General features: G+C 43.8%; 1 protein-coding gene and 1 long non-coding RNA gene across 5 annotated transcripts in view; one reads left to right on the forward strand and one right to left on the reverse strand.

Annotated features, from left to right (window-relative positions):
- The window catches only part of bmpr2b (bone morphogenetic protein receptor, type II b (serine/threonine kinase)), a 306,159-nt gene that overhangs the window by 179,502 nt on the left and 100,732 nt on the right, over positions 1-25,925 (reverse strand). For all 3 annotated transcript variants that reach the window (XR_011356387.1, XR_011356386.1, XM_069933992.1), the window contains one exon: positions 3,911-4,090. Coding sequence is in view for 1 of the 3 variants with exons in the window: in XM_069933992.1 (XP_069790093.1) it covers positions 3,911-4,090 (180 nt within the window). In the remaining 2 variants the exon portion in view is untranslated. The remainder of the gene's footprint in view (positions 1-3,910; positions 4,091-25,925) is intronic.
- The window catches only part of LOC138760049 (uncharacterized), a 64,058-nt gene continuing 60,845 nt past the window's right edge, over positions 22,713-25,925 (forward strand). For both annotated transcript variants that reach the window (XR_011355355.1, XR_011355356.1), the window contains exon 1: positions 22,713-23,077. This is a non-coding gene — a long non-coding RNA (uncharacterized lncRNA). The remainder of the gene's footprint in view (positions 23,078-25,925) is intronic.

The raw sequence follows: 25,925 nt of genomic DNA on the forward strand, positions 1-25,925 counted from the left end.
CTCCTCCCTTTCATACTCCTTGCCTAATTCCACCCCTAAACTACCATCTATCTACCCCACTTCTTAAATGTTCAAACCCTAATGTAGGGATAAATTTAGATTGCCCAAACTAAATAGTTGGAGTTTATCATTACTCCAAATGAAATCAGGGCCTCAGCAGATTATTTAAATATCTCAATACAATCCTGTCTCTCAGAATAAAGTGAAATATAAATGTCTATTGCAGTGTATAGTACAGAATTGGAACTTCTGCTAACAGTACTCCAAATTGGCATTAATTCAATGCCTCACTGTAAGTTTGAAGATAGAGATTAGATCCCTACCTTGCACTCCTATGAAGAGGAGAAAGAAATAAGCACCCAAAGATTATGATGCAAGGATGGGCAACAGAATTTTTTCTCCTGTCTGTTAGATTCCCACCTTCTTATATCATACAGTATATTCATACTCAGCACACCCTATTTAAGAAACCAATGGAATAACTGTTGCTAAGCCTGTGACAACAGAACCATAAGGTCCTGTGGATTATAAAATGGTCTTTTGCTTAATGGACAGATGAAATCTAGCCCAATCTGAGTAGACAACTGCAGCGGCCTTGTTCACAATGCAATTCTTAAAGGACTGGTTGTTCTACTTTCCTACTGGCAGCAATCTCTGAGAAAGCTCAAAGTGAGAATGTCAAATGCTATTCTTTTTTTTGAGCTTGAGACTGATGTGGAATCTTTATTCCACATTTTACTGTTCCCCTATTTGGTAAAATAATATTCTATTTTTTATATTCTGAGATTTTTTTTTTTACAAGAGGGCATGGCACTGTCATATTACATGCTAGCAATGAATGTAAATGCAGTATGGTAGTCTTCAGCTGATCCCAGAGGGTTTCAGGGGACGAGTCCATACTGCAATCCACTGAAGAGGTACTGGGATTCTCCTCCAGGAAAAACAAGGACTGGTTCGACGAAAACAACCAGGAAATCCAGGAGCTGCTGGCAAAGAAGCGAGCTGCCCACCAGGCTCACCTTGCAAAGCCGTCCTGTCCAGAGAAGAAACAAGCCTTCCGTCGCGCATGCAGCCATCTTCAGCGCAAACTCCGGGAGATCCAAAATGAATGGTGGACTAGCCTCACCAAACGAACCCAGCTCAGCGCGGACATTGGCGACTTCAGGGGTTTTTACGAGGCTCTAAAGGCTGTGTACGGCCCCTCACCCCAAGTCCAAAGCCCGCTGCGCAGCTCAGACGGCAAAGTCCTCCTCAGCGACAAGATCTCCATCCTCAACCAATGGTCAGAACACTTGCAATCCCTTTTCAGTACCAACCGCTCAGTCCAAGAATTCGCCCTGCTCCAGCTCCCTCAACAGCCCCTAAGGCTAGAGCTGGATGAGGTCCTCACCTGGGCCAAAGAGACATATGAGGCAACTGAACAACTGAAAAGTGGCAAAGCAGCAGGTATGGATGGAATCCCCCCAGAGGTCTGGAAGGCTGGCGGAAAAACTCTGCATGCCAAACTGCATGAGTTTTTCAAGCTCTGCTGTGACCAAGGAAAGCTGCCTCAGGACCTTCGTGATGCCATCATCATCACCCTGTACAAAAACAAAGGCGAGAAATCAGACTGCTCAAACTACAGGGGAATCACACTGCTCTCCATTGCAGGCAAAATCTTCGCTAGAATTCTCCTAAATAGAATAATACCTAGTGTCGCCAAGAATGTTCTCCCAGAATCACAGTGCGGCTTTCGCACAAACAGAGGAACTACTGACATGGTCTTTGCCCTCAGACAGCTCCAAGAAAAATGCAGAGAACAAAACAAAGGACTCTACATCACCTTTGTTGACCTCACCAAAGCCTTCGACACCGTGAGCAGGAAAGGGCTTTGGCAAATACTAGAGCGCCTCGGATGCCCCCCAAAGTTCCTCAACACGGTTATCCAACTGCACGAAAGTCAACAAGGTCGGGTCAGATACAGCAATGAGCTCTCTGAACCCTTCTCCATTAACAATGGCGTGAAGCAAGGCTGCGTTCTCGCACCAACCCTCTTTTCAATCTTCTTCAGCATGATGCTGAAACAAGCCATGAAAGACCTCAACAATGAAGATGCTGTTTACATCCGGTACTGCACGGATGACAGTCTCTTCAATCTGAGGCGCCTGCAAGCTCACACCAAGACACAAGAGAAACTTGTCCGTGAACTACTCTTTGCAGACGATGCCACTTTAGTTGCCCATTCAGAGCCAACTCTTCAGCGCTTGACGTCCTGTTTTGCAGAAACTGCCAAAATGTTTGGCCTGGAAGTCAGCCTGAAGAAAACTGAGGTCCTCTATCAGCCAGCTCCCCACCATGACTACCAGCCCCCCCACATCTCCATCGGGCACACAAAACTCAAAATGGTCAACCAGTTTACCTATCTCGGCTGCACCATTTCATCAGATGCAAGGATCGACAACAAGATAGACAACAGACTCGCCAAGGCAAATAGCACCTTTGGAAGACTACACAAAAGAGTCTAGAAAAACAACCAACTGAAAAACCTCACAAAGATTAGCATATACAGAGCCGTTGTTATACCCACACTCCTGTTCGGCTCCGAATCATGGGTCCTCTACCGGCATTACCTACGGCTCCTAGAATGCTTCCACCAGCGTTGTCTTCGCTCCATCCTCAACATTCATTAGAACGACTTCATCCCTAACATCGAAGTACTCGAGATGGCAGAGGCCGACAGCATCGAATCCACGCTGTTCAAGATCCAACTGCGCTGGGTAGGTCACGTCTCCAGAATGGAGGACCATCGCCTTCCCAAGATCGTGTTATATGGCGAGCTCTTCCCTGGCCACCATGACAGAGGTGCACCAAAGAGGTACAAGGACTGCCTAAAGAAATCTCTTGGTGTCTGCCATCTTGACCACCACCAGTGGGCTGATATCGCCTCAAACCGTGCATCTTGGCGCCTCACAGTTCGGTGGGCAGCAACCTCCTTTGAAGAAGCCCGCAGAGCCCACCTCACTGACAAAAGACAAAGGAGGAAAAACCCAACACCCAACCCCAACCAACCAATTTTCCCTTGCAACCAGTGCAACCGTGTCTGCCTGTCCTGCATCACACTTGTCAGCCACAAACGAGCCTGCAGCTGACGTGGATATTACCCCTCCATAAATCTTCATCCGCGAAGCCAAGCCAAAGATGTAAATGCAACTTAGTTTTTTCCACAGAATTCAAAGTGTTTGCTTAAATTGGCGTTCTAACGAAATATGTTGGTTAAGACCACATTCAGAGGGCTTTTGTTTGTTCAGCACAGAGACAATCTATAATAAATTAAACGGATATTTATTCTGTTTAAGTTACTTGGCCAGACGACGCTTCCGGATACACAAAATACAAACTGCAGCCAAGTCCAGGCCACTTGGGAAACTTAAGTAATCCATGCTCAACATTAACCAAAGTGTTGACTAATACACTATGAATCAAATTAGAATTACTTTCTTCAATAAGCAACATTAAGAAAGTAAACAACCAACAGAGACAGACATAACTTGATGCCAGAGAAACATAAAATATTCCCAATGCTGGAATCTTGAGGAAACAACGAGAAGCTGGAGGAACTCAACAGGTCAGGCAGCATACATAGATACAAATGGTCAGTCAACAGTTTGAGTTGAGATCATTCATCCAGACAGATACTGAGTTCTTCGTACCATTTATTAATTGGAAATGCTTTTAAGATCAAGCCTCAATAAAAAAGGTTCTGACCAGAGACTTTGACGAATCATTTCTACCCATTGATGCTACCTAATTTGCTAAGTTCCTCCAACTTCTCATTGTTTGCATAACTTTGTGCCATTCTCTGTATAACTTTCACAAAAAAATACTGTTCTCTGAGAAAAATCGTGCATCTATATCCTGGACAGCTGCTTACCTTGTTTCTCTAGGTGAACGCCTCCATCTCTCATTTTCACCCACAATCCATAGCACTGGCTTCCCTTCTCACACACAATGGTACCATTTTCCTGGTTGATGCGTTCTTCACTGATGCCATGCTCCTCAGCGTGTGCAAAAGAGTCTTTAAAGGCACAGCGCCTCTCATTACTCTGGGCAGCTAGAATAAAAATAGAAAATGAAGGTTGAGGCAAACATCTAACTTAGACTGTTAAGATTTTCAGAGGTATCTGAAATACTGAATACCAGGCAATGTAAAGACAAATCCCCATTGTTCACAGTACTATCTGCACATTATACTGATCCGGAGATTGTTAGCACCCAGTTTCAATGCATTTTCCTTCTCATTTACCAGCAATTCCATGATTTTTAAGACCATAAGACAAAAGAGCAGAAATAGGCTATTTAACCCATTGAGCCTGACACGCCATCGAGCCTGACACGCCATTTAATCTTGAACCGATCCATTTCCCCACGCAGACCACTGCCCGTCCTTCTCCACATAACATTTGATGCCCTAGCTAATCAAGAACCTAGCAATCTCTTCCTTAAATGCAACCAATGACTTGGCCTTCTCAATCACCTGTGGCAACAAATTCCATAGATTTACTACCCTCTCGCAGAAGAAATTCCTTTGCATCTCTGTTCTAAGTGGATGCCCTTCAATCATCAAATTGTGCCCTCTTGTCTTACATTCCCCCACCACGGGAAACAATCTTTCTGCATCCACTCTGATCATGACTTTCAACATTCAAAATGTTTCAAAGAGATTCTTTCAAAGCTTCCAGAGTGATCGGGACCAAATGGAAAATGGCAGATGGAATTTAATGCAGACAAGTGTGAGGTGTTGCATTTTGGAAGGACATACACAGTAAAAGGTATGGCACTGAGGACTGCAGTGGAACAAAGGGATCTAGGAATACAGATTCATAATTCCCTGAAAGTGGTGTGTTACAAGCCCAGAGGACCCCAAAACTCAGCAGCAATAGATATTCACCAAGACAAATAGTTATTTAATCAAGAGTTTCTTTTAATTATCTTTAAACATGAAAATAGAATCAAACTTTAACTTATCACTATTGACTTACTTAACCCCCTTCTAATTCTAAGCGCAAGTGTACGTAATTTGTGTGTAAGTTCAGAAAAATTATTTGGTTCACAGTCCAATCTCACTTCTCATTCCTCTAAGTTCACTGGTTGCAGGCAATTCTTATACTGTGCACAGAATTTAACATTTATAAACTCTTCCAGGCTTTGGTGCTTGAAATGTAAATGGGTACCCTGGAAGGTTTTTGTTGGTTTTCAGAGAGAGATGTGCTGTTCCAGGACATTCATATCTTATTCCTTTTTAATCAGCCACTCCAGTGTCTTGCTGACGAAACTTGCCCCCTTCAGGGTTCTCCAGATGATAACCTCTTTCTTTCAGGTTATCACAGAGTTCCTTTTTGTTTCTCTTATTCCAAGTGAAACATTAGACAGCCAGTCCTCTCCTCTTGCATGAACAACAAGAGCTTTGACCAGGATGTCTTCCAAACGGGCTGTCCATAAGCTTGCCAGCTTGTACTGTTCCAGTCCCACCTGCTTCTGCTGGCTGTAACACTGTGGACCCGATCTCTGTATCACTTTCTCTCTGTCTCTCTCTCTCTCTCTCTGAGAGAAAGTCTATTTGACTCTCTCTGCTTGAAAAACCATATGACCCTCTTAGAACAGCAAGCTCTCTTCCAGACAGAAGCAACTCCAACATGCTCTTTCATCTGTTGCCTTTTGTAAACAACAATCCATTAGTGAAGTCTCTTTAGCACTCTTCAAATCTCTTGCAAAAGCTGTGAGGCCCCGATATGTCTAGCATTAGCAGAGCTCCAGTATTTCAAATAAGATCTGTTTTAAAGTGTTTGTATGTAATCTACCCTAACAAACCTTTCCCAATTTATCTCCCAAAAACATATCTAAATACTCTGTCACAGGTCTCACAGGTAGAGAGGATTGTGAAGAAAGCTTTTGGCATCATAAATCAAAATATTGAGTACAGGAGTTGGGATGTTGTGGTGAGGTTCCATAAAACATTGGTGAGGCCAAATTTGGAGTATTGTGTGCAGTTCTGGTTGCCAAACTACAGGAAGGATATCAGTAAGATTTAAAGAGTGCAGAGAAGATTTAATAGATTGTGGCCAAGTCTTCAGGAGTTGAGTTACAGGGAAAGATTAAGCAGGTTAGGACTTTATTCCTTGGAGTGTAGAAGAACGAGGAGAGATTCGATAGAAGTATTTAAGATTATGAGGGGGATAGACAGAGTAAATACGAGTAGGCTCTTTCCACTTAGATTAGGAGAGATAAATACAAGAGGACATGGCTTTAGGTTGAAAGAGGAAAGGGAGAACATGAGGTTTTTTGTTCTTCTGGATATTCATCCCATAGGATGATGATGGTTCCTTCAGTCAGTTTGTGAGGTTTGATATGAGAATACCCCACTCCTCAGAAAGGAACATCATGTGCGTGAATGGATTTAGGTGAGATGGGGTTGCACACGTCCAGACCAAACCTCTTGACATCTCTTCCCAGATCTAGTGGCATGGTGAGGTCCAAGATGGATGGGGGAAGTTCTGTTGCAGTGAATGGCCAGACCAAGCTTTAATAAAAGGGAAGCCCTTTCTGCATTTCATGGCACATGTTTGCTAGATGGCCATTGATCCTACAAGAGGGTTTGTCCGCTAACATAGTACCACAGTGCTTTATAGTAATACCCTATATTCACCCACTAAACCATGGTTTAAACTTGATTCAAAAAGCTCTCCAAGTAAAACCTTGAATCTCAAGATCATATTTTGGTCACAAATATTACATGAGCTAAACATAGTAAAGAGGACACTATTAAGGCATTTGGTTTCTTTGTAAAATAGATAAATTGTCAGATCTCATGGAATATATCCCAGTACCACAGGAGAAAAATTTTGAGGAAGCAGAACCTCATTCTTTAATACTGCCCAGCTACAGGAGCAATGATTGAAAAAATACTAATTTGTACAAATTTACAATACAAATTTAAAAAGGGAGGAAGGGATTCCCATATATTTCAGCATTCAAGTCGTGAAACCCAAAAACAATCTCTCAAAAAATGGGGGTCAACTTGTACGTTGGATATACTTTTGAAACTTTAAATTCAGCTCAAAATCCAATCGCACTGATTTGGCATATAAGTTGACTCTTGAAAAATTGATTCAATGTATAAGTCGACCCTTGAAAAACCAAAAAAAACTCGACTGCAACAGATTCTCATTGAAAACAACAAACAATTAGCACCCTTCAAAATCGCTATCATTGTCTGAAAACAACAACACATTTAGAACCCTTCAAAATCACACTCGCTATCATCGTCTGAGGCAAAGATGGCAGCAAACCATCCATACTCTCACTATTTAAACAGTCATCATATGGATCCTAGTCTGTATCTGTATGAGGTTGTTTCAGCTTCATTGTCAGTGTCCCACACTAAATCATCATCCATGCCACCAAATGCACAAGCGATGCCGCATTTTTAAAATGATTTTATCACAGCCTCTACTTTAACTTTGTCCCATGCCTTGAGCACAGTTACACAGCATATCTGGTGATGTAGCATGCATTGCCTTGACTTTTGTAAACGACTTTCCTGCACTCGACATCCATGTATTCCATTCCTCGCGCACATGGTCTTTGAATGGCTTGTTCAAGAAGACATCAAGAGGTTGCAATATAAATGTCAAACCACCCAGGATAACCGCCATGTAAATATTATGAAGTGCAGTGATTCTCAACCTTTTTCTTTCCATTCACATACCACTTTAAGTATTCCCTATGCCATAGTGCTCTGTGATTAGTAGGGGATTACTTAAAGTGGTGTCTGAGTGGAAAGAAAAAGGTTGAGAGCCACTGATGTAGTGCTAATCTACATTTAGTATTCTCAGTTAAGTGGCTACGAAACATATCCCAGACTAGTAAACTCCGTTTTTTGTGTAAACAGCCTGGCTGTCTGTTCCACACATTATCTATCCATAATTTTACACCATTTTCATCCAGCCATCCTTTTTTATGACAATGTACAAATATACCTGCAGGGAATTTCATTTTCGGTTTAATTTTGTGTTTGTAGATTACCATGGTCCTTAAATTTGTCCCAACTACCATGCATGATAACACCACAGTAAACCTGGTCCTTTCATGGCCTGTACTTCTGGTTTCCAGTTTTAAATCCTTTCTATTCCACTGTTTATTGGCCTATCATGTAAAAATAATGGGGGTTTTGTCCATGTCCATATTTGCCAATGCAAACTGGTGTTTATGCTGGTTCCGTATAATAAACTGGTGAAAACTTTATGATCAAGATCTTTTGGCAGTTTCGGTGCAATTTTTTTGGCGTAATGCCAGATTTCTCCTGTTCATGAAACGATTGCACCAGCCTACTGTAGCCTCAAAATCATCACTGAGGTCTGGGTGCGACTTGACCCACAGCAGTGCAAATGCTCTTACTTTATTTTGCGTGACTATGTAGCAATCTTGCTTCTGTTGACGTACACATTCTGCAACATAATTTTCCAACTCTGGCCAATAAGTGATTCCTTTTCTCAATGAACATTGCCTTTTTGGTATTTTTCTTAAAGTCCTTCTTTCTTCCTCCAATCTCTTAACAGCTTCTCATGCCCATCACAATCTCTTAACAGCTTCTCATGCCCATCAGATTTTTTCGCAGCAGGACAATTGATGGTTTTCTTCACTCAACTTAAACTCACTTCATATTTTTGTCCCATGCTGCATTGTGTCAATGGGCCCTCCATGATAGCAATCACCTCCAGCCAACGTCCAGCAGGTCAATCCACATGAACTATGGGGGTCGACGTATACGTCGTCAGTGGCCCATCTCAGGCAACGTGAGCTTTGGGAATCGATGGGAAACCTCAGTGAGCCAGAAAATTGGGGTCGAATTATATGCCGATACACCATAAAATCCTTAAAATGAGGCTTAAAAAGGGTCATCTTATATGCTGGTCAACTTATACACCAAAATATACAGTATGTTCCTGTTAATTTACAGCACAGATAAAAGTTATGATAAGTAAATTAGTGATATTCAAAGAGGTGGAAGAATCTGAATTTTGAAAGGCACATATTAACCTGGGACAATAAGCATTAATTTATTAAGAAAATATTATATCTGGCACACTTAATAGAGCTTTTTGAGAACAAAACAGGAAAGCTTGAGGAAAGCAATATGTTTGATGTAGTCAACATGATTTTAGTAAGATTTTTGATAAGGTTCCATCTGGCAGGCTGGTAAAAAGTAAATATCCATAAGTCAAAGCAGAATGAGAAATTGAATCCAAAGTTGAGTCAGAGATAAGAAAGAAAGGATAATGGGTAACAGTAGTTTTTGTACTAGAAAATTTCCATGAGAGAGATTTCTTGCTTTTCATAATGTATGTTAATAAAGTCATCCGGAGCTGCTGTAGACGGGGTGACTGTTGCCATGGTGCTGCCTTTCATAAATACACAGCAGAACAATGGCTGTTTTCCCTACCCATAACCCCTCACGCAGCTGGAACTTCTCTGTTTCCCAGAATGGTTCCACCTGCGTGGGGGATTATGGGTAGGGAAGACGGCCATTGCTCTGCCACGTTTTGAGCGCAGGTGCTGACGAGCGGCCCTGAAAGCCGAAGCAGCCCAGTGAGGTGCCGGGGCAGCTAGCGTGGCTGTCACAGCCCGTACCAGTCGCCCCTGTCCTGACGGGGTCATGGAGGGAGTAGGATGAATGAGATGGATTGTAGGCTGACGACATCACCGCAACGTCATCTGCTTGCCCCTAGCCAGCTGCTTGCTAGTCAGTGGAGCACTGCACTCCGCCACTGACCCTTCCCCAAGAGGGATTGCAGTCAGTGCCTTGGAGCTGGCCAGGGCTCACTCATGGAGGTAAGTCTCCCAATGTAAGGGTGGAGAATCTCTGCCTTTACACTCTGGTGTTTTGACTGTATGAAAGGGCCTAATATTTTCAGGCCAAAAAACCCTTAATCAGGAATAGGAAATAACACGCGGGTGCCTGAATAAAAGTAGGGGGGAGAGAGTGGGGGGGTAAGGACAGAGTGGCAGGTAACGAATGGGGCAGATGTGAATATGACAATGACTACTGTCCACAGAAGACTTTATTAACAAAAAAGTGGTATACTTTATATCTTGGGCAGTTCCTTTACACTTCCACACGTTCCTCTGAAACAGGTTAATCTTAGTCTCATCTGTCCACAAGGCCTTTCTCCAAAATTCTGCAGGCTCGTTTAAATACTTTTTGGCAAACTGTAATCTGGCCATCCTTTCTGTGGCTAATTGGTGATTTCCATCTTGCAGAGTAGCCTCTGTATTTCTTTTCATAAAGTTTTCCGCAGACAGTAGTCATTGATATATTCATACCTGCCTCCTGAAGATCATTTCTGATCTGTAGAACCTGTTTGGGAATTTTTCTTCATTATGATGAGAATTCTTCTGTCATTACCAGTGGATGTCTTCCTTGGAATATCAGTCCCTTTGCATTTACTGAACTCTCAGTACGCTCTTTCTTCTTAATAATGTTCCACACTATTGATTTTGGTAATCCTAACGTTTGGCCAATGTCTCTTACTGTTTTACTCTTGCTTTTCAGCCTCATAATAGCTTTTTTGACTTTCATTGACACAATTCTGGTTCTCATGTTGAAAAATGGCAACTACAAACTCCAAAGGTGATCAAAAGCTTAGAAGCAAGCCTAGTTCTCTTATACCTGCACCAAATCAGCAATTAAACATACCTGAGTACTCACAAATATCTGTCAAGCCAAATGTCCCAAACATTATTGTGCCCTGAAATGAGGGGGACGATGCATAAAAACTGCTGTAATTTCTACATTGTCAAATAACATGATACAAATAACCTTGAATAAAATCATGAATGTGCACTTTAATTACGTGAATTGTTTGATTACAAATTTAAAATTGTGGAGCACAGGGGAAAATAAAGGAAAAAAGTGTTTTTGTCCCAAACATTAAAGAGGGCACTGTAGGTAGGAGGTGAAAGAAAAGGAGCTGAGGTTAAGAAAGGTAGGGTCTGATAGGAGAAAGGAAGGGGCAGGGTTTGAAGGAAGGAAAATATACGTGAGATGCAGGTAGGGAGGGTGGGGGAGAGGAACTGGAAGGAAAATAAAAGAAGAATGGGGCCAGAGAAGTAAGGGCAAGTGTGGTGGAAGGGAGATACATTAAAGGGGAGGAAAGGCCTACTGGTATTTGGAGAAGTCAATATTGATGTCATCATGTTGGAGACTGCCATAACGAAATACAAGGTACTGTTCCTCCAATTACACATGGCCTCAACCTGGCAGCACACTAAGTCATGGACAAACATGTCAGGATGGGAATGGGAAATGGAATTGAAGTGGTAAGGTAAGCTGGAAACTGATTGAGAGATTGCATAATTGGGCACCTTCGATCTGTATGCTGCAAATCTGAGTGACCACACTATTCTGCCACACTGACAACACTAGAGGTATAGCACCTTATATTCCATCCTGCAGCCTCCAACCAGTCAGCATCAATATTGACTTCTCCGATTTCTGATAGCCCTCCCCTCCTTTTCTCATAGAGCACACTCTCATCACATTGTTCTCCATCATCTCCCCACCTTCAACCCTTTTATTCAGACATTTGCCTGCCTCTTGCTATTGATGAAGAAAGGTTTTTGACCTGAAAATTCAACTGTTGCTTTCCATCCACAATCTCACTGCTCAAGAGCATAATCAGCACAATATGGCAACTGAACAAAAGTAAAACACGAAAGTCACAGTCACAATGATTGAAGTTAAAATAATGCTGGAGAAACTCAGCTTTATTTTTAAAGATAAAGATACATAATCAATGTTTCGGGATTGAGGGAGTCATATTGGCCGCCATTTTGGACTGCGCGCCAAATGCCATCTTCCCAGGCAAACAATACAAGAAGGGGGTTGAGGCCGGCCATCTTGGAGCCGAGGGCAGCCATCTCGGGGATGTGTGCACCCAACAGACTTGGACAATGAATCCATACTGGCCTCCATCACCCCTGGACCAAGAGGCACTGCACAAACAAGCCAGGTACATGATGAACATCCAGGTAAACGGGTGCGTTATCAATTGTTTATTCAATAGCAGTAGTACATGAGCATCCATGAGCTGCGGCAGTGCCTGCTAGCTAGGAGCATTGCCATGAGCAAGACCACCAGCTACAATCCTAGGGGTAACGGTCAAGTGGAAAAGGAGAATGCCACGCTATGGAAAACCATCCCCATAGCACTGAGGACACGGGTTCTCCCCATCTCTCAATGGCAAGAAGTCCTCCCAGACGCACTCCACTCTGGTCACTTTTATGTATGCCCACCAACAACATGCCTCATGATCAGATGTTTGCTTTTCCTATGAAGTCTACACTGCCTGCCTGGCTTAACTCCCCAGGACCTGCTCCGGAGGCACATCAGGTAATCTAAGACTGACCCGCTGGTCGGGATGGTCCACCTTCTCCACTCTAATCCCCAGTATGCCTACATTGCCTTCCCTGACAGACGCAAAGACACAGTCTCAATCCAGGACCTTGCTCCTTCGGGGGCCTCCCCAACTACCACTGACATTCAATAGACATTCCCCCCCCTTCAATCTTAGGGGTTCCAAAATCTGCAGTTGACCATCCCCTACCCCTGGCCACTGTTGTTGCCAACAATATACCAGCTCCACACTCCCCCACCACCGTATCTGTCCCCACCCCTCAACAAAGTGTCATCAAGCCAACCTCACAAGCTGCTCGGGTCACTACAACAGTGCCCCAACCATTGCTACGTCGCTCACTGCAGCAGAGGAGACCCCATGATAGATTTAACCTGTAAAATGTATATATGTATAGTTGTTTCACCTTCTCTTTTTTTCTCACCCTGCAGGAATCTTCTTAAAAAGGAAGGGTGAATGTGGTTTTAGCACGTCGAATGACTCAAAGACTTGTTGATTCAAACCAAGGTTGCGGAGGCGGCGACTGTTGCTGTGCAGGCAGTCCCTCGGGGCTTGGTGGCTCGAAAGTCCCGTTGGGTGGGGGGGCACGTCGGGGATCAGTGTCATAGCGGCGAGGGTGGAGCGTTGCATCATAGTGGCTAGGGTGGAGCGTTACAAGGGCGGCACCTTCTGCGCGCAGTGCTTGCGTTGTGACATCAAGCATTGCCGCGCAATCGATTCCTTGCTCTCATTGGATGAGAGGTCTGAGGATGAGTGATTTGAACTTGGGGAAGGCGGTTTGAGCTTGCACAAGGCATTGTGCTTAGTGACGGCCATTTTGGACTGGCAGACGGTGGCCGTTCTTCCCGCAGTTCTGGCATTGGGCCTTCCTTGCAGGGCACAGTGATCGGCTGTGCTTCTCCCTCCCGCAGAAGTAGCACTTTGGGACCGCGTCGCGTAGTGTGGCGGCGAGGCCATCGACGGGAGGTGGGGAGATTGGGTTAAATGCAGGTGTTCTACTCACATTGTAGCCGGGGGGGGGGGGGGGGGGGGCCAGCCCTGTGTATAGGCGTCCATGCTTAGAGCTGCAGCCTCCATCGTTTCAGCGATTTGAACGGTCTCTGTCAGCAATCATTGCCTCACTTCATTGGAACGGACCCCTGCCACATAAGTGTCCCGGATCATGTGGTCAGTGATCCCGGCCGCCGTCTTATCGGTGCACGCACAAGCTCTACCCTGGAGGTAGGCTCTGCAGGACTCACTGGGCTGCTGCCTCCTGGTCGTTAGCATGTGCCTGGCATAGACCTTATTCACAGGCCGCTCAGAGTCCCCTCAGCACGTTCATGACAGCCGTGTAGGAGGTTGTGTCCTGGATGTGTTCATAGACCCTCATGGACACCATGGACATTAGGACCAGTGTCTTCCTCCACAATGGGGTCTGATCACTGCAGGTATGCCTTGAAGCACCTCACTTAGTGCCTAAAGTCACTCTGGGCAGTAGCTGACTGCGGGTCGATGCTGAGGCGTTCTGGTCGCAGCATTCGCTCCATCCATTGAAATTTTGCTAATAAAAGTGTAGTGAGTCGAATGACTCAAAGATTTATCTACTCAAACCAAAGCTGTGGAGGTGGCGACCGTTGCTGTGCAGGCAGTCCATCGGTAAAACAGTCTTTTGCCATGATTGATTGTTGCCGCCTGGACATGGCTCGTGATACCGATCCTACCCACATCCCCTTGCACGCTCCCCCTTTCTCTTGGCTTCAATTTGTCAATGAGGTAGATGGGTGTTTCAGTCTTTAGTTATTAAAGCCTTATAGTTCCACAACTCCAGTCCTTTGTGATTATTGATCGTATATCAAATATAATCATTTAACTTAAAATTGTATGAGTTGAAAGTGTGCTATCTATAAATTCATCATGTTTATATCAAACATCTATGGATGTAGTTCTGTCACTGCTTTTTGCATCAAGTGTTTCTATTTGGCATCGGGGAAAAAATTGACTGGATTTACTTTTACTCGAGTTGAATTTCATTACATTGAAACCAATTTTATACACAAAGTGGTTTGAAAATGCAAATATCTGTTAAAATTGTCAAAATCTAAGAGAGCAATCATCCATTCATAACAGAGGGAAATCATTCTGGGTCCTGAGAAACTAGTTCAGAGCCAGAAAACACAATGAGGCTAACCTGAAATCTATTTGTTAATTATTGGCTCATACCATTCAACCAACTACAGTATTCTTTCTTATAGTTGCTTCCACGGCCAGGGTTATTATAATAACACGAATTAGCAATTTTCTTGTTATTGCTTTCCACGTAACAGAATGAGTCGGCGAGCAGGCTGTTATTGACGGCTTCAACATCTCCTGCCCCATTTTATACACTAACATGAACTAACGAGTTGTTGAGAGTAAATCAGTTCTGAGGATAGAATTTGGGATTATAGTTATTTATGTATCTACATAAAGATAAACAGTTTTCAGTTAAAATATCCAGAATGACATGAAAGTATAATTGCACTTTCCTTCCATACAGCTTATCTAGCTATTGTCCATTTCCACAGCAAATTAGTTACTTTGAATTTTCAGAGTTACAGTTGCAGATTTAGACTGGGCATACAGGTTACTTATTAGCACACATTTATAAATAACTCAATTGGGGGCAACAATAAAATAATATTATTTTATACATGTGTAATAACAGGTTTAAAAAAAACATCTGCTAGATATGCATTTTCTTTCACCAGTTGAGTATGGTGGTTGCAGGTGGCCAGTTGTACAAACTGAACCACTGTTTGGCCCATTGAAACCTCTTGACAACTTAAAAATTGACCTTATTGGACAACACTGTTGCAATGGAGTGTTCCAATACTTGCAGTGATGGCAAAAGTACAGATGAGGTGAGAAAATAACCTATCTAAATAATGAAAATATACAACTTAAGCACTCCTATCAAATCAGAATCAAAATCATATCTGGTTTTCACTGACCGATAAAGAGGCAAGTTAAATGAATATTAAAAAGAGGTTGGATAACATGTATCAGGAAGTAGACTGAGATTCCCTGAAAGGACAATGAGATTCCAGTGTTAATGGGTCATTCAGACCCCTGGGTGGAAACAGAAAATTCAATCTACTTGGGGTCAATAGGAGAGGAAAGTGCTGTCTTACAAAAATATAGAGAGTGAAAACTGCAAGTTTTGCTGTTTGACAGTTCAGACAAAATATATCACCTGCTCTGTGGTTGCCATTCTGTGTGTGTATGACATCATGCTAGCAGGCAGCACTATGGCACCAGTTGTCCACCTTCATCAGCATCTGAGGACGCTGCAATGCGGTGCTCTACATAAAAGTATCACAGGAGCAGCATTTTAAAAGGTACGTTCAGATTTTTTCTGTGGATGGAGCTGGCCTCGAAGTAGAGGCCCTCTAGAAAAACACCTGTAGAGTTCACACGAGTGTAGGGAGAATTAAGAATAAGGGAGAACGAGTGTAGGGAGAATTGAGGATGCTTGAGTGTGGTCATGGACTCATGAGCCAAAAGGCCTAATTAATTGCTGTAAACTATCATGGCAGCTCATGGCCATTACTCGTGATTCCAGCATTTTATTATCCTTCTCAAATTGCCGCTAAGTCAAAGGTGCAATTAAATGTCAACTGCACTGGAAGATTTAAAGCCAAATTAAGAGCAAACTAGATAAAGATACATTTCTTCCTGATAGTTTTATGTTTAATATTACAGAGACTTTTTTTTTTAATTTCATATTTACGATTACATTCATTTAAATTTCCAGCTGCTATTGTAGGATTCAAACTCACATTCTGGGTTAATGGCCCAGAACTCTGGCTGGTGTAGTAGGGGTTGGGGCCATCTATCCCCGGCGTGAAATAACATCAGACACTTGACCCTTATCCAGACAATTGGCCGTTAATTCCTGGGACAAGATGCAAGTATGAAAGGGATTTATACTACATAAATTAAGTTATTGGCTTCAGGAAAAAGGATCAATGAAAAATTGGAAAGGGATCTGAAGTAAAAATATAATGCTATGGAAAGACATAAATAAACATATTTTGGTGGGCTGCAAGACCAGCCACATTCAAGGCTGATACATATGGCGTCACAACCAGATGTTAAACAAATCAATAATACAGAAACAATCCATGGGTGGAAAACAATACTGATTATAGTTAAACTTTAGTGTTATTTATTATACAATCTAATTGTTAAAAAGTGTTTTTTTAATAGTTATGGGGCAACCTGATTAAAGTATACTAAAATTATGAGAGGCATAGCTAGATAGTCAGTCTTTTCCCATTGTGAATGTAACAAATATTAAGATGAGAAGAAAAATTTAAAGTAAATCTACAATTTTTTTTAAGAATGGGAAGGGGCTGGAACAGGCTGCTGGAGAGGGGTTGAAAATGTTACAACAGAAATTTTTAAGAGGCATTTAGACTGACAGGGAATGGAAAGATATCGAGCATGTGCAGATGAGTATGCAGTTTAAATTGGCATAATGGTTGGCACAGAAATTATGGGCAAAGGGCCTGTACTGTTTGATGTTGTAGGATGACAATGTTTCCAACTACAAATCTGTCCCAATGTTACATATAACATTCCCTGTGCTGTAGATGCAATCTGCCTGCACCGAGAAGAAAATACGCCTGCAGTGGCTGGAAAAGACAGAAGCTCCTTTTATTCGAATTGACATATAAATTGGAGAGGGAATAGTGCTACAAAATGTGTTTTTTTTTAATCTGTGAACTGGAGATAGAAAGAGTTTCACAACAGAAAGAGACACTACCAAATGAAAGGAATGAGCAAGAGAAATGAATGCAATGGTCGGAGCAGAAAATAATGTGTTTCTTTTTAAAAGACTTACTCCAACAGGAATGTTTATTCGTTTATACAAAATAACTTGCATCTTTTAACATCTATAATAGTAGTACAGAAAAACAAGCATGCTATACTAATCTTTAACAGTTCTAATTTTTTTGAGTTCTATCTTTGTATTAAAAACAAAAATAAAAATCAAAGAGCAAAGCTTGAGTCTCCTCAAGATATAGGCCTATGTAGCGGGCCGGGTCAACCCCGCACACGACGGGCCGAATCGCTGTAGCAAACAGCCAGTGCAGCAGGGCACAGGGGCCTTCCCCCCACAGCACAGAATTTGCAGGGTGCAGAAGTATGTTGCAGGGGAATGACCAGGCCTCACAGCAGCATTATGACAACACTCCCATGAGCCTCCCTTAAAAAGAAACGCGTGTGGTTTGAATAAACGGCAGTTACTGGTTTACTTGCTGTGGACAGCATTTATTTCAGCAGCTCTGCTTTTAGCAGTGCTACAGTGGTGACCCCGATCAGGTTCTAATGCTTATAGAACCCACAACACACAGCAAGATGAATCCTGCTGACTCGTCCACAGCCAATGCAGCTGCCACCAACGGATCTCCCACAACAGTTTACGTCGTAAGCATCCATTTGTCGCAATTCTGGGCAAACCACCCACGCAGCTGGCTGCAAATTCAAGAATCACAGTTCGCCCTGCAAGGAATAACAGCCGAGGACACGAAGTTCTGGCACGTGGTCAGCGCCCTGAACCCCGCCACAGCAGCAAAAGTCACCCTGTTTGTCAACGACACACATGTGAACAGCAAGTACATGATGTTTAAATAGTTTTTGTTCACGTCATTTGAACTTAGCCAGCACAAACGGGCCATTCGCGTGCTTAACATGTAGGGTCTAGGTGATCACAACCCCTCAGAACTGATGCAGGAGCTAGTGGCCCTTGCAGACGGACACACAAAGTGCTTCCTGTTTTGAGGCTTTCTGCTCCTTTCCAAGTTCCCGCTGCCATCTCCAAAATGCACTTTGCCAAACGGCACCTCATGGTGAGAAGAAGAAGACCGGCTCTTCTGCACTCTGCAACCCGACTCCATCCACGTCCAGCCCATTTGCGCATTGGGAGCAACAGCACAAACCTCGACCACCTCGTACACCCTCATGGCAGCCATCGCAGCAGTCCAGCCACAATGCAAAAACCGCAGCAACAAAACAGCAGAATACTGCTACTACCACCGTCGATGGGGCCACAATCCCCAGCAGTACATACTGCCCTGCACCATTTCAGGCAACAAACGTAGTCCGAAGTAGGCAAATGAGCAAGCCGGCCGCCATTAGTGGCCTTGGCGGTTGGCACCAGAAAAGGCCTGCTTTACCTTTGCGACAGGAAGGCCCAGCGGGAATTTCTTACAGACACCAAACCAGAAATCAGCCTAGTTCCGCCCACGTTTTTGAGTGGAAGAACAATGCCAGAGGCCTACCCCTACAGGCTGCCAACAGTTCAACTATCCCCACCTATGGGACACGTTGCATGACCATTCACACCAGGAACGCTGTTTTCAGGTGGTCCTATTCCATCACCTCAGTAGGCCAGGCTCTCCTAGGAGCGGATTTCCTCTGGGCAAACAAACTCCTGGTTGACCTCTACCGATGTCGGCTGGTTAATGCCACCACCTTCCAGGTTTTCACCCAACGCACATTCTGGCCTTTGGGAGTTCATGCTCTCAAACAAAGTGAATACACCGCACTGCTCGCCAACTTCCCCACTCTACTGGCCTCCAACTTCCAAGAAGCAGAACCAGCACATGGCATGCAACACCACATTGAGACCACCTGTATTCGTGGGCACGTTGACTGCCCCAAGGTAAGATCCTCCAAGCCAAGGCCGAGTTGGCCACAATGGAGGAATTAGGGATTGTCCTCCGTTCCAACAGCCCATGGGCTTTGCCACTACACATGGTCCCAAAAAACTCTGGTGGCAAGCATCCCTTCGGAAACTACCGCAGGCTCAATGATGCAATAGCTCTGGACAGATACCCCATCCCACTTTGTCGCACGACTCCAAGCTGCGCAGATTTTTTCCAAAGTCGATCTGGTGAAGGGCTACCACCAGATCCCAGTGCACCACCACGATGTCCGGAAGACAACCATAATCACCTCGCTTGGCCTCTTCAAGTTCCTGACAATGCCATTCAGGTTGAAAAATGCAGCCCAAACATTCCAGCATCTCATGGATGTAGTGGCAAGAGACCTGGAGGGGATTTTCGTGTGCCTGGATGATGTCCTCATTACCAGCCCAGACACCAGAATCCACAAAGAACATTTAAAACACCTGTTTACCTGGCTGCAGACTTTCGGGCTACCCATCAACACATCCAAGTGCCAGTTCGATTTGTCCACCATCGACTTCCTTGGGCACTGCATCTCCAACGAAGGAGCAACACTTTTGCCTGAAAAGGTCAAGGCCATTCGGAACTTTCCCAGGCCCAAAACCCTCGTTAGCCTGCAGGAATTCCTTGGGATAGTGAAATTCTATCATCACTTTCTCCTAGGAGCAGCAGCCACCATGCGGTCTCTCTTCGACCTCATTAAGGCAGGTAACAAGGAGTGCAGCTGGTCTGTGGAGGCATTCCAGGCATTCGAGACCGAAACAGCACTTTCCAAAGCCACATTCCTGGCAGACCTGGATCCAGACTTACCCCTGTTGTTAACAACAGAAGCCTCAGACCGGGCAGTGGGTGGATCACTCACCTTCTTCAGCAAACACCTCCGACCACCCAAGATGAAGTACAGCACTTTTGGTTGCGAAGTGCTAGCAATGTACCTGGCCATGCTCCATTTCTGGTACATCCTCAAAGGCTGAGTGTTCATGGCCTACACGGACCACAAGCCACTGGTGCAGGTGCTGGACAAAGTCTCAGACCTCTGGTCAGCGAGGCAACAAGAGCACCTTTCATACATCTCCAAATATACAATGGACATCCACCACATAGCGGGGAAGTCCAATGTCGTAGCTGATGCACTGTCCAGGCCAACGATCTCCGAGGTGATAAGTGAAATCAACACAGCTCAGCTCATCAGGCACTAGGTTGAAGATGCCGACACACAGGCATACTCCATCACCATCACCAGCCTGCAAATTGAGAAATTCACACTGGACCCAGGAGCCCCAACACTCCTGTGTGATATGTCTACAGGCCACCCCAGGCCAATCCTGTCGTGACCTGGAGATGCCACGTATTCAATCAAGTGCATGGACTCTCTCATCTTTCTATCCAGTCAACAACAATCTGCTTCATTTCGGAGAGGTTCGTATGGCATGGGCTTCGGTGCAAAGTTTTGCTTTGGGCAAAAACTTGTGTACAATGCTAGTAAGCTGAAGTCCATCGAAACACCAAAGGCCCAGTGCAACGTTTTACGTCTGCAGCGGACAGGTTTGACCACATGCACATTGTGGGGCCCCTTCCCATCAGGTAAGGGATGAGGTACTTTGGTCAGCTGCTTTACATGCTGGCCAGAGGCAGTGCCCATGTGCGAGGGCCTTTACCTCACAGTGGGTCATCCGTTTTGGTGACCCTTCCCACATAACTTCGGACTGGGGAGCCCAGTTTACCTCTTTCCTCTGGGTGACATGGCCAAATTCTGCAGCAGCCAGCTTCTCCACACAACCGCCTACCACCCCAATCCAATGGGCTAGTAGAGCACTTTCACTGCCATCTAAAAGCAGCCCTCAAATCACGGCTGCATGAGCCCAAATGAATGGATGAATTCCCATGGGTCCTGCTGGGCATCCATACAGCACCTAGGGAAGGCCTCCCCACCTCATCGGCGGAAATGGTCTATGGCGCTCCGCTCTCCATCCCAGACAACGTTCATTTTGGCTCCACGGAACCACCACTGAATGTCCTGAACATCCTACCACAACCACCTACCCACATCCACATCCTACCACAACCCACGGGACACTAATCAAAGCCACGGACTTTGTCTTTGTAAGACAAGGCAAACCAGGTACCCTCTGCAGGGGCCTTTCAAGGTACTGAGAAGGGAGGGGTTGTATATACTCTAGGCATTGGAAGTAGGCACGACTACGGCGGTAGGGACGCCCACCCAAAGACAATCTCCCAAACCTCATCCAAAGATAATGTGATTCTGGTTGTGGGGTGGGGGGGGGGGGGTGGGGGGGGGTGTAGCAGGCCAGGTCAACCACACACATGACAGGCCGAATTGCCATAGCGAACAGCCAGCACAGCAGGGCACAGGGGCTTTATCCCCACTATGCAGAAGTTCCAGGCTGCAGGAAGGCATTGCCAGGGGAACAGCCAGGCCTCACAGCAGCATTATGACATCACACCCATGAGCCTATCACCTCCCTTAAAAAGAAACGCGTGTGGTTTGAATAAACGGCAGTTACTGGCTTACTTGCTCAGTGTGGATAGCTTTTATTTCAGCAGCTCTGCCTTTAGCAGTGCTACACCTATGCTCCTAAAAGTAGCATTCACAGAAAGATATGTGTGCAAACTATAAACACACCTATTCCATCTCTGACTTCATCCTGCAACAGAAGGTCTGACTAGATAAAGCCCAGCTGCTATTACGGTTAACAATAGATTGCTGTCAGGGGTTGTGGCATATGAAGAATCTAGTCAGATGTGGGTTAGAAGAGCTCTCCGTGAAGAGTGATTAAAAAGACGATTCAAAGTTATCAGACTAAATATTTTACAGATAAAAGTAGAAAATTACCGGTAACAAAATAAGACCCAAAAAGCTAGGGCTGAAAAAGTTCAAAAGTCGCCGAGATCATAGGCAGAAAGTCCACAAGAGTGGTGAAGAAGGTTCCACAATGATGTCAGAGCAGACTCAAATTGATAGGGTGTTGACACCTGATCTGCAAAAGATGCTGGAAACAATGGAAACATTGAGTGGATTTTCTAAGGCAGAAAATCCGCTGAGAGAGGTGGCAGACAAAATATCAGTGATGGTGACGGGCGCTTGAAAACCTGATGACTTGGGTGGACCAGGTTGAAAATGACCTGATAATGGCTCAGGAAAAACTGAAGGCTCTCAAAGAAAATGCTTCTTTGGCTTGGCTTCGCGGACGAAGATTTATGGAGGGGGTAAAAAGTCCACGTCAGCTGCAGGCTCGTTTGTGGCTGACAAGTCCGATGCGGGACAGGCAGACACGATTGCAGCGGTTGCAAGGGAAAATTGGTTGGTTGGGGTTGGGTGTTGGGTTTTTCCTCCTTTGCCTTTTGTCAGTGAGGTGGGCTCTGCGGTCTTCTTCAAAGGAGGTTGCTGCCCGCCAAACTGTGAGGCGCCAAGATGCACGGTTTGAGGCGTTATCAGCCCACTGGCGGTGGTCAATGTGGCAGGCACCAAGAGATTTCTTTAGGCAGTCCTTGTACCTTTTCTTTGGTGCACCTCTGTCACGGTGGCCAGTGGAGAGCTCGCCATATAACACGATCTTGGGAAGGCGATGGTCCTCCATTCTGGAGACGTGACCTACCCAGCGCAGCTGGATCTTCAGCAGCGTGGACTCGATGTCCAAAGAAAATGCAATGGCACAGAAACTGGACAAACAATTGCTGCTGGATAAAATCAATCATATGGATAATTTCTGCAGAAGGAATAATCTCCATATCATCGGGCTAAAAGAAGGGCCTGAAGGGAATGATCCAGTGGGGTTCTTTGAAGAACAAGCATTGGGAACAGGAAGATTCAAAGAAAACTTGCTTATTGAGAGAGCCCACCAGATCCTAGGTTCCAGAAGACCAGATGATGAAAGACCATGACCAGTTCTGGTAAGATTTCTGAGTTACCGGGCCCGATCGGGGGGCAACATTATGAGCATCAGTTGAATATGCCAGGGATAATAATGATTCAATCAAGTTGAAAGGTGGAAAAGTGCTATTTTTCAATACCTTAGTACGAACTTGGTTAAGCAATGAAAGGAATTTGATGGTGTCAAGCAACAATTGCAAACATGGAACATAAAGTACTCAATCCTGTACCCAGCGATGTTCAGGATCGATGTGTCAGAGGGGCCTCGAAAATTCTGTAAATCTCCAAAGAAGGTAGAGATATAAATACAAGGACTATAAAGTGGACCTAAGAACAGATTCCAGAGAGTAAAATAAGAAAAGGACTGAGAGAGTTGTATTTTGAATCATCTTTTATTGGTTAATTAAAGTAGTATTGAAATGCATAAGGAGAGCTTGGGAGAGGCCAAATACTTAGAAAAATGGTAACAGGGCGGATACCTCGATTTAAGGGGGTTAATGGTGCTGAAGAAGGAAAGTTTTTACAAAATGACACCAAAGTTAAGGGGAAGGGTTTTCTTTTAAATAGTACCGCGGGCTTTTTTCACAGGCTTCTGGGTTTTTTGCTTACGTCACCATCAGTGCAGGGGCATCACAAGTGTTTTTTTAAAAGGGAACAATCACTGTTCTGTATGAATAAGCAAAAGGGTCATATGGTAGAGCTGGATTTGTGTAAATACGTGTATGCATAAAACAATAAAATTTATTAGTTATAATGTTAATTAACAGTTTAAATAGACATAAAGAGGGAAAGAGTCTTGGCACACTTCAAAAAATTAAAGGCAGACATATTTTTCCTGCAGGAAACACACTTTACAAAATTGGAACATAATAAATTATAAAGGGACTGGGTGGGATGTAATTTCATCTTCTTTCAACTCCAAAGCAAGGAGAAGGGGGGTAATTTTAATTAACAAAAATATATCAGTGTTGGTTGAAGACACATCCAATGATTTAGCGGGGAGATTTATAATGGCACATTGTCGCAGAATCACGGACGCTTCAGAATATTTATGCTCCAAATTTTGATGATGAATCCTTTAAGCAGAATGCCTTCTTAAAGGCAGTAGAAGGAAGACTAAATATATTGGTTGGGGAGATTCATTAAGTGGCAGCCAGGTAGGTGGGAGAGAGGAGAGACTGCAAGAAGAAAAGGCACTACAGAGGCCAGATGCAATAACAGTTTGCAAGAACATTTTTTGACAAGGTAGATTGATCCAAAAGATTAAGGCAAAAGAAATCCAGGTATACTTGCAATATGCATCCAGTATTGGTCAAGTGATAGGAGGAAGAATACTGGTAGTTTTCTGGCTGGAAATTTGTAACAAGGGATGTACCCCAGGAATTGGGGCTGGGGTGATGCAGATTGCAAATGAAGTTGTCTAAGGATACAGCATGCCATAAATCAGTTGGAAAATTTGTGACAGATGGAACATAGTCCAGACCAGTGTGAGATTTGCACTTTGGGAGGTTAAATTCTGGAAGGACGTTTACAATAAATGGCAGGGACTTTAGTTAAAGAGACCTTGGGGTACAACTCTAGAGCACCCTGAAAGTGGTGATGCTAGGGAAAAAGGCATTTGAAATGTTTGCCTTCATATGCTGAGGCATTGAGTAAAAAACTTGGGACATTGGATTGTAACTGTACAAAATATTGGTAAGATTAGCTTTGGTTAATTGTGTACACTCTAGACTCCACAATACAGGATGGATGAGATAACAGGAGAGAGAATACAGAAGAGATAGATTCACCAGAATATTGTCTGGAATGGATAGGCTGTATTTATTCTCAATGGAACATAAGATACTGACCAAAAATAAGTTCATAAAATTGTGAGGCTTATAGATGGAATAAATAATCAGAATCCATTTTTTTAAAACCCAGGATAGGGAAATCTACAACTAGAGGTCTAGGTTTATGGTGAGGATGGAGACATTCAAATAAAATCAGAGGGGCAGGTTATTTCACACAGGGGTTTGTGACTATCTGGAATGAACTGCCAGAACAGGTAGGCAGATAAAATTACAACATTTAAAAGATGTTTGGACACTTGCTTGGATAGGAAAGATGTGGAGGATATGGGCTTAATATAGCAAATGGGATTAGCATAGATGGCATCACAATCCTCATGGATGAGGTGGAGTAAATGGGTCCTTTCCTGTGCTGTATTTTTCAATGATTCTATGATCTATGGATCAAAATCCCTGAAAGAAACAGAAAGGAAAGCTGGAATAAAAATATGAAACTCTACAAACACTCAACAGGTCAGGCCACAGCAGTGGAAAGAGAAACAGAGTAAATGCATTTGTTTCAACTCCATCAGAATGGAATGAGAGACGACAAGTTGGAAAGAAGATAGAAAGGCATGGATAGGACATCAAAGACAGGAAGAGAAATAGAACCACCAAGGGTGAATAAAGCAAATGAAGCTGATGAAAATCCCAATAGACAGAAGAACAAAAACTTCTTCAAGCTTGACATTCTTGATAGAGCATTGGCAGTCGATTAAACAATAAATTCATATAAAAATTGCAGATGTTATAAATCTAAAAGGAAAAAAAAAACAGAAAATGATGAAATGCCCAAGCCAGGCAATATCTATGGAAAGAGAAAGAGTTAACCAAAGTATGAACTCTTTCTCTTTCCAAAGATGCTGCTTGGCTTGGGTATTTCACCATTTTCTAGGGGAGGGGGCGTTTATGGTACAATTTGCTTCAATAGACTGCACCAAGACAATCCTTCACACTTGCCAGGACACCTATTGGAAGGAGATTTCTAAATGATAAAATCTATCTTGCCTGATATATCATCGACAACAGAGCAGTTAGC

This window comes from Narcine bancroftii, chromosome 4 (assembly GCF_036971445.1).
Source record: "Narcine bancroftii isolate sNarBan1 chromosome 4, sNarBan1.hap1, whole genome shotgun sequence".
In the NCBI taxonomy this organism is placed as follows: domain Eukaryota; kingdom Metazoa; phylum Chordata; class Chondrichthyes; order Torpediniformes; family Narcinidae; genus Narcine; species Narcine bancroftii.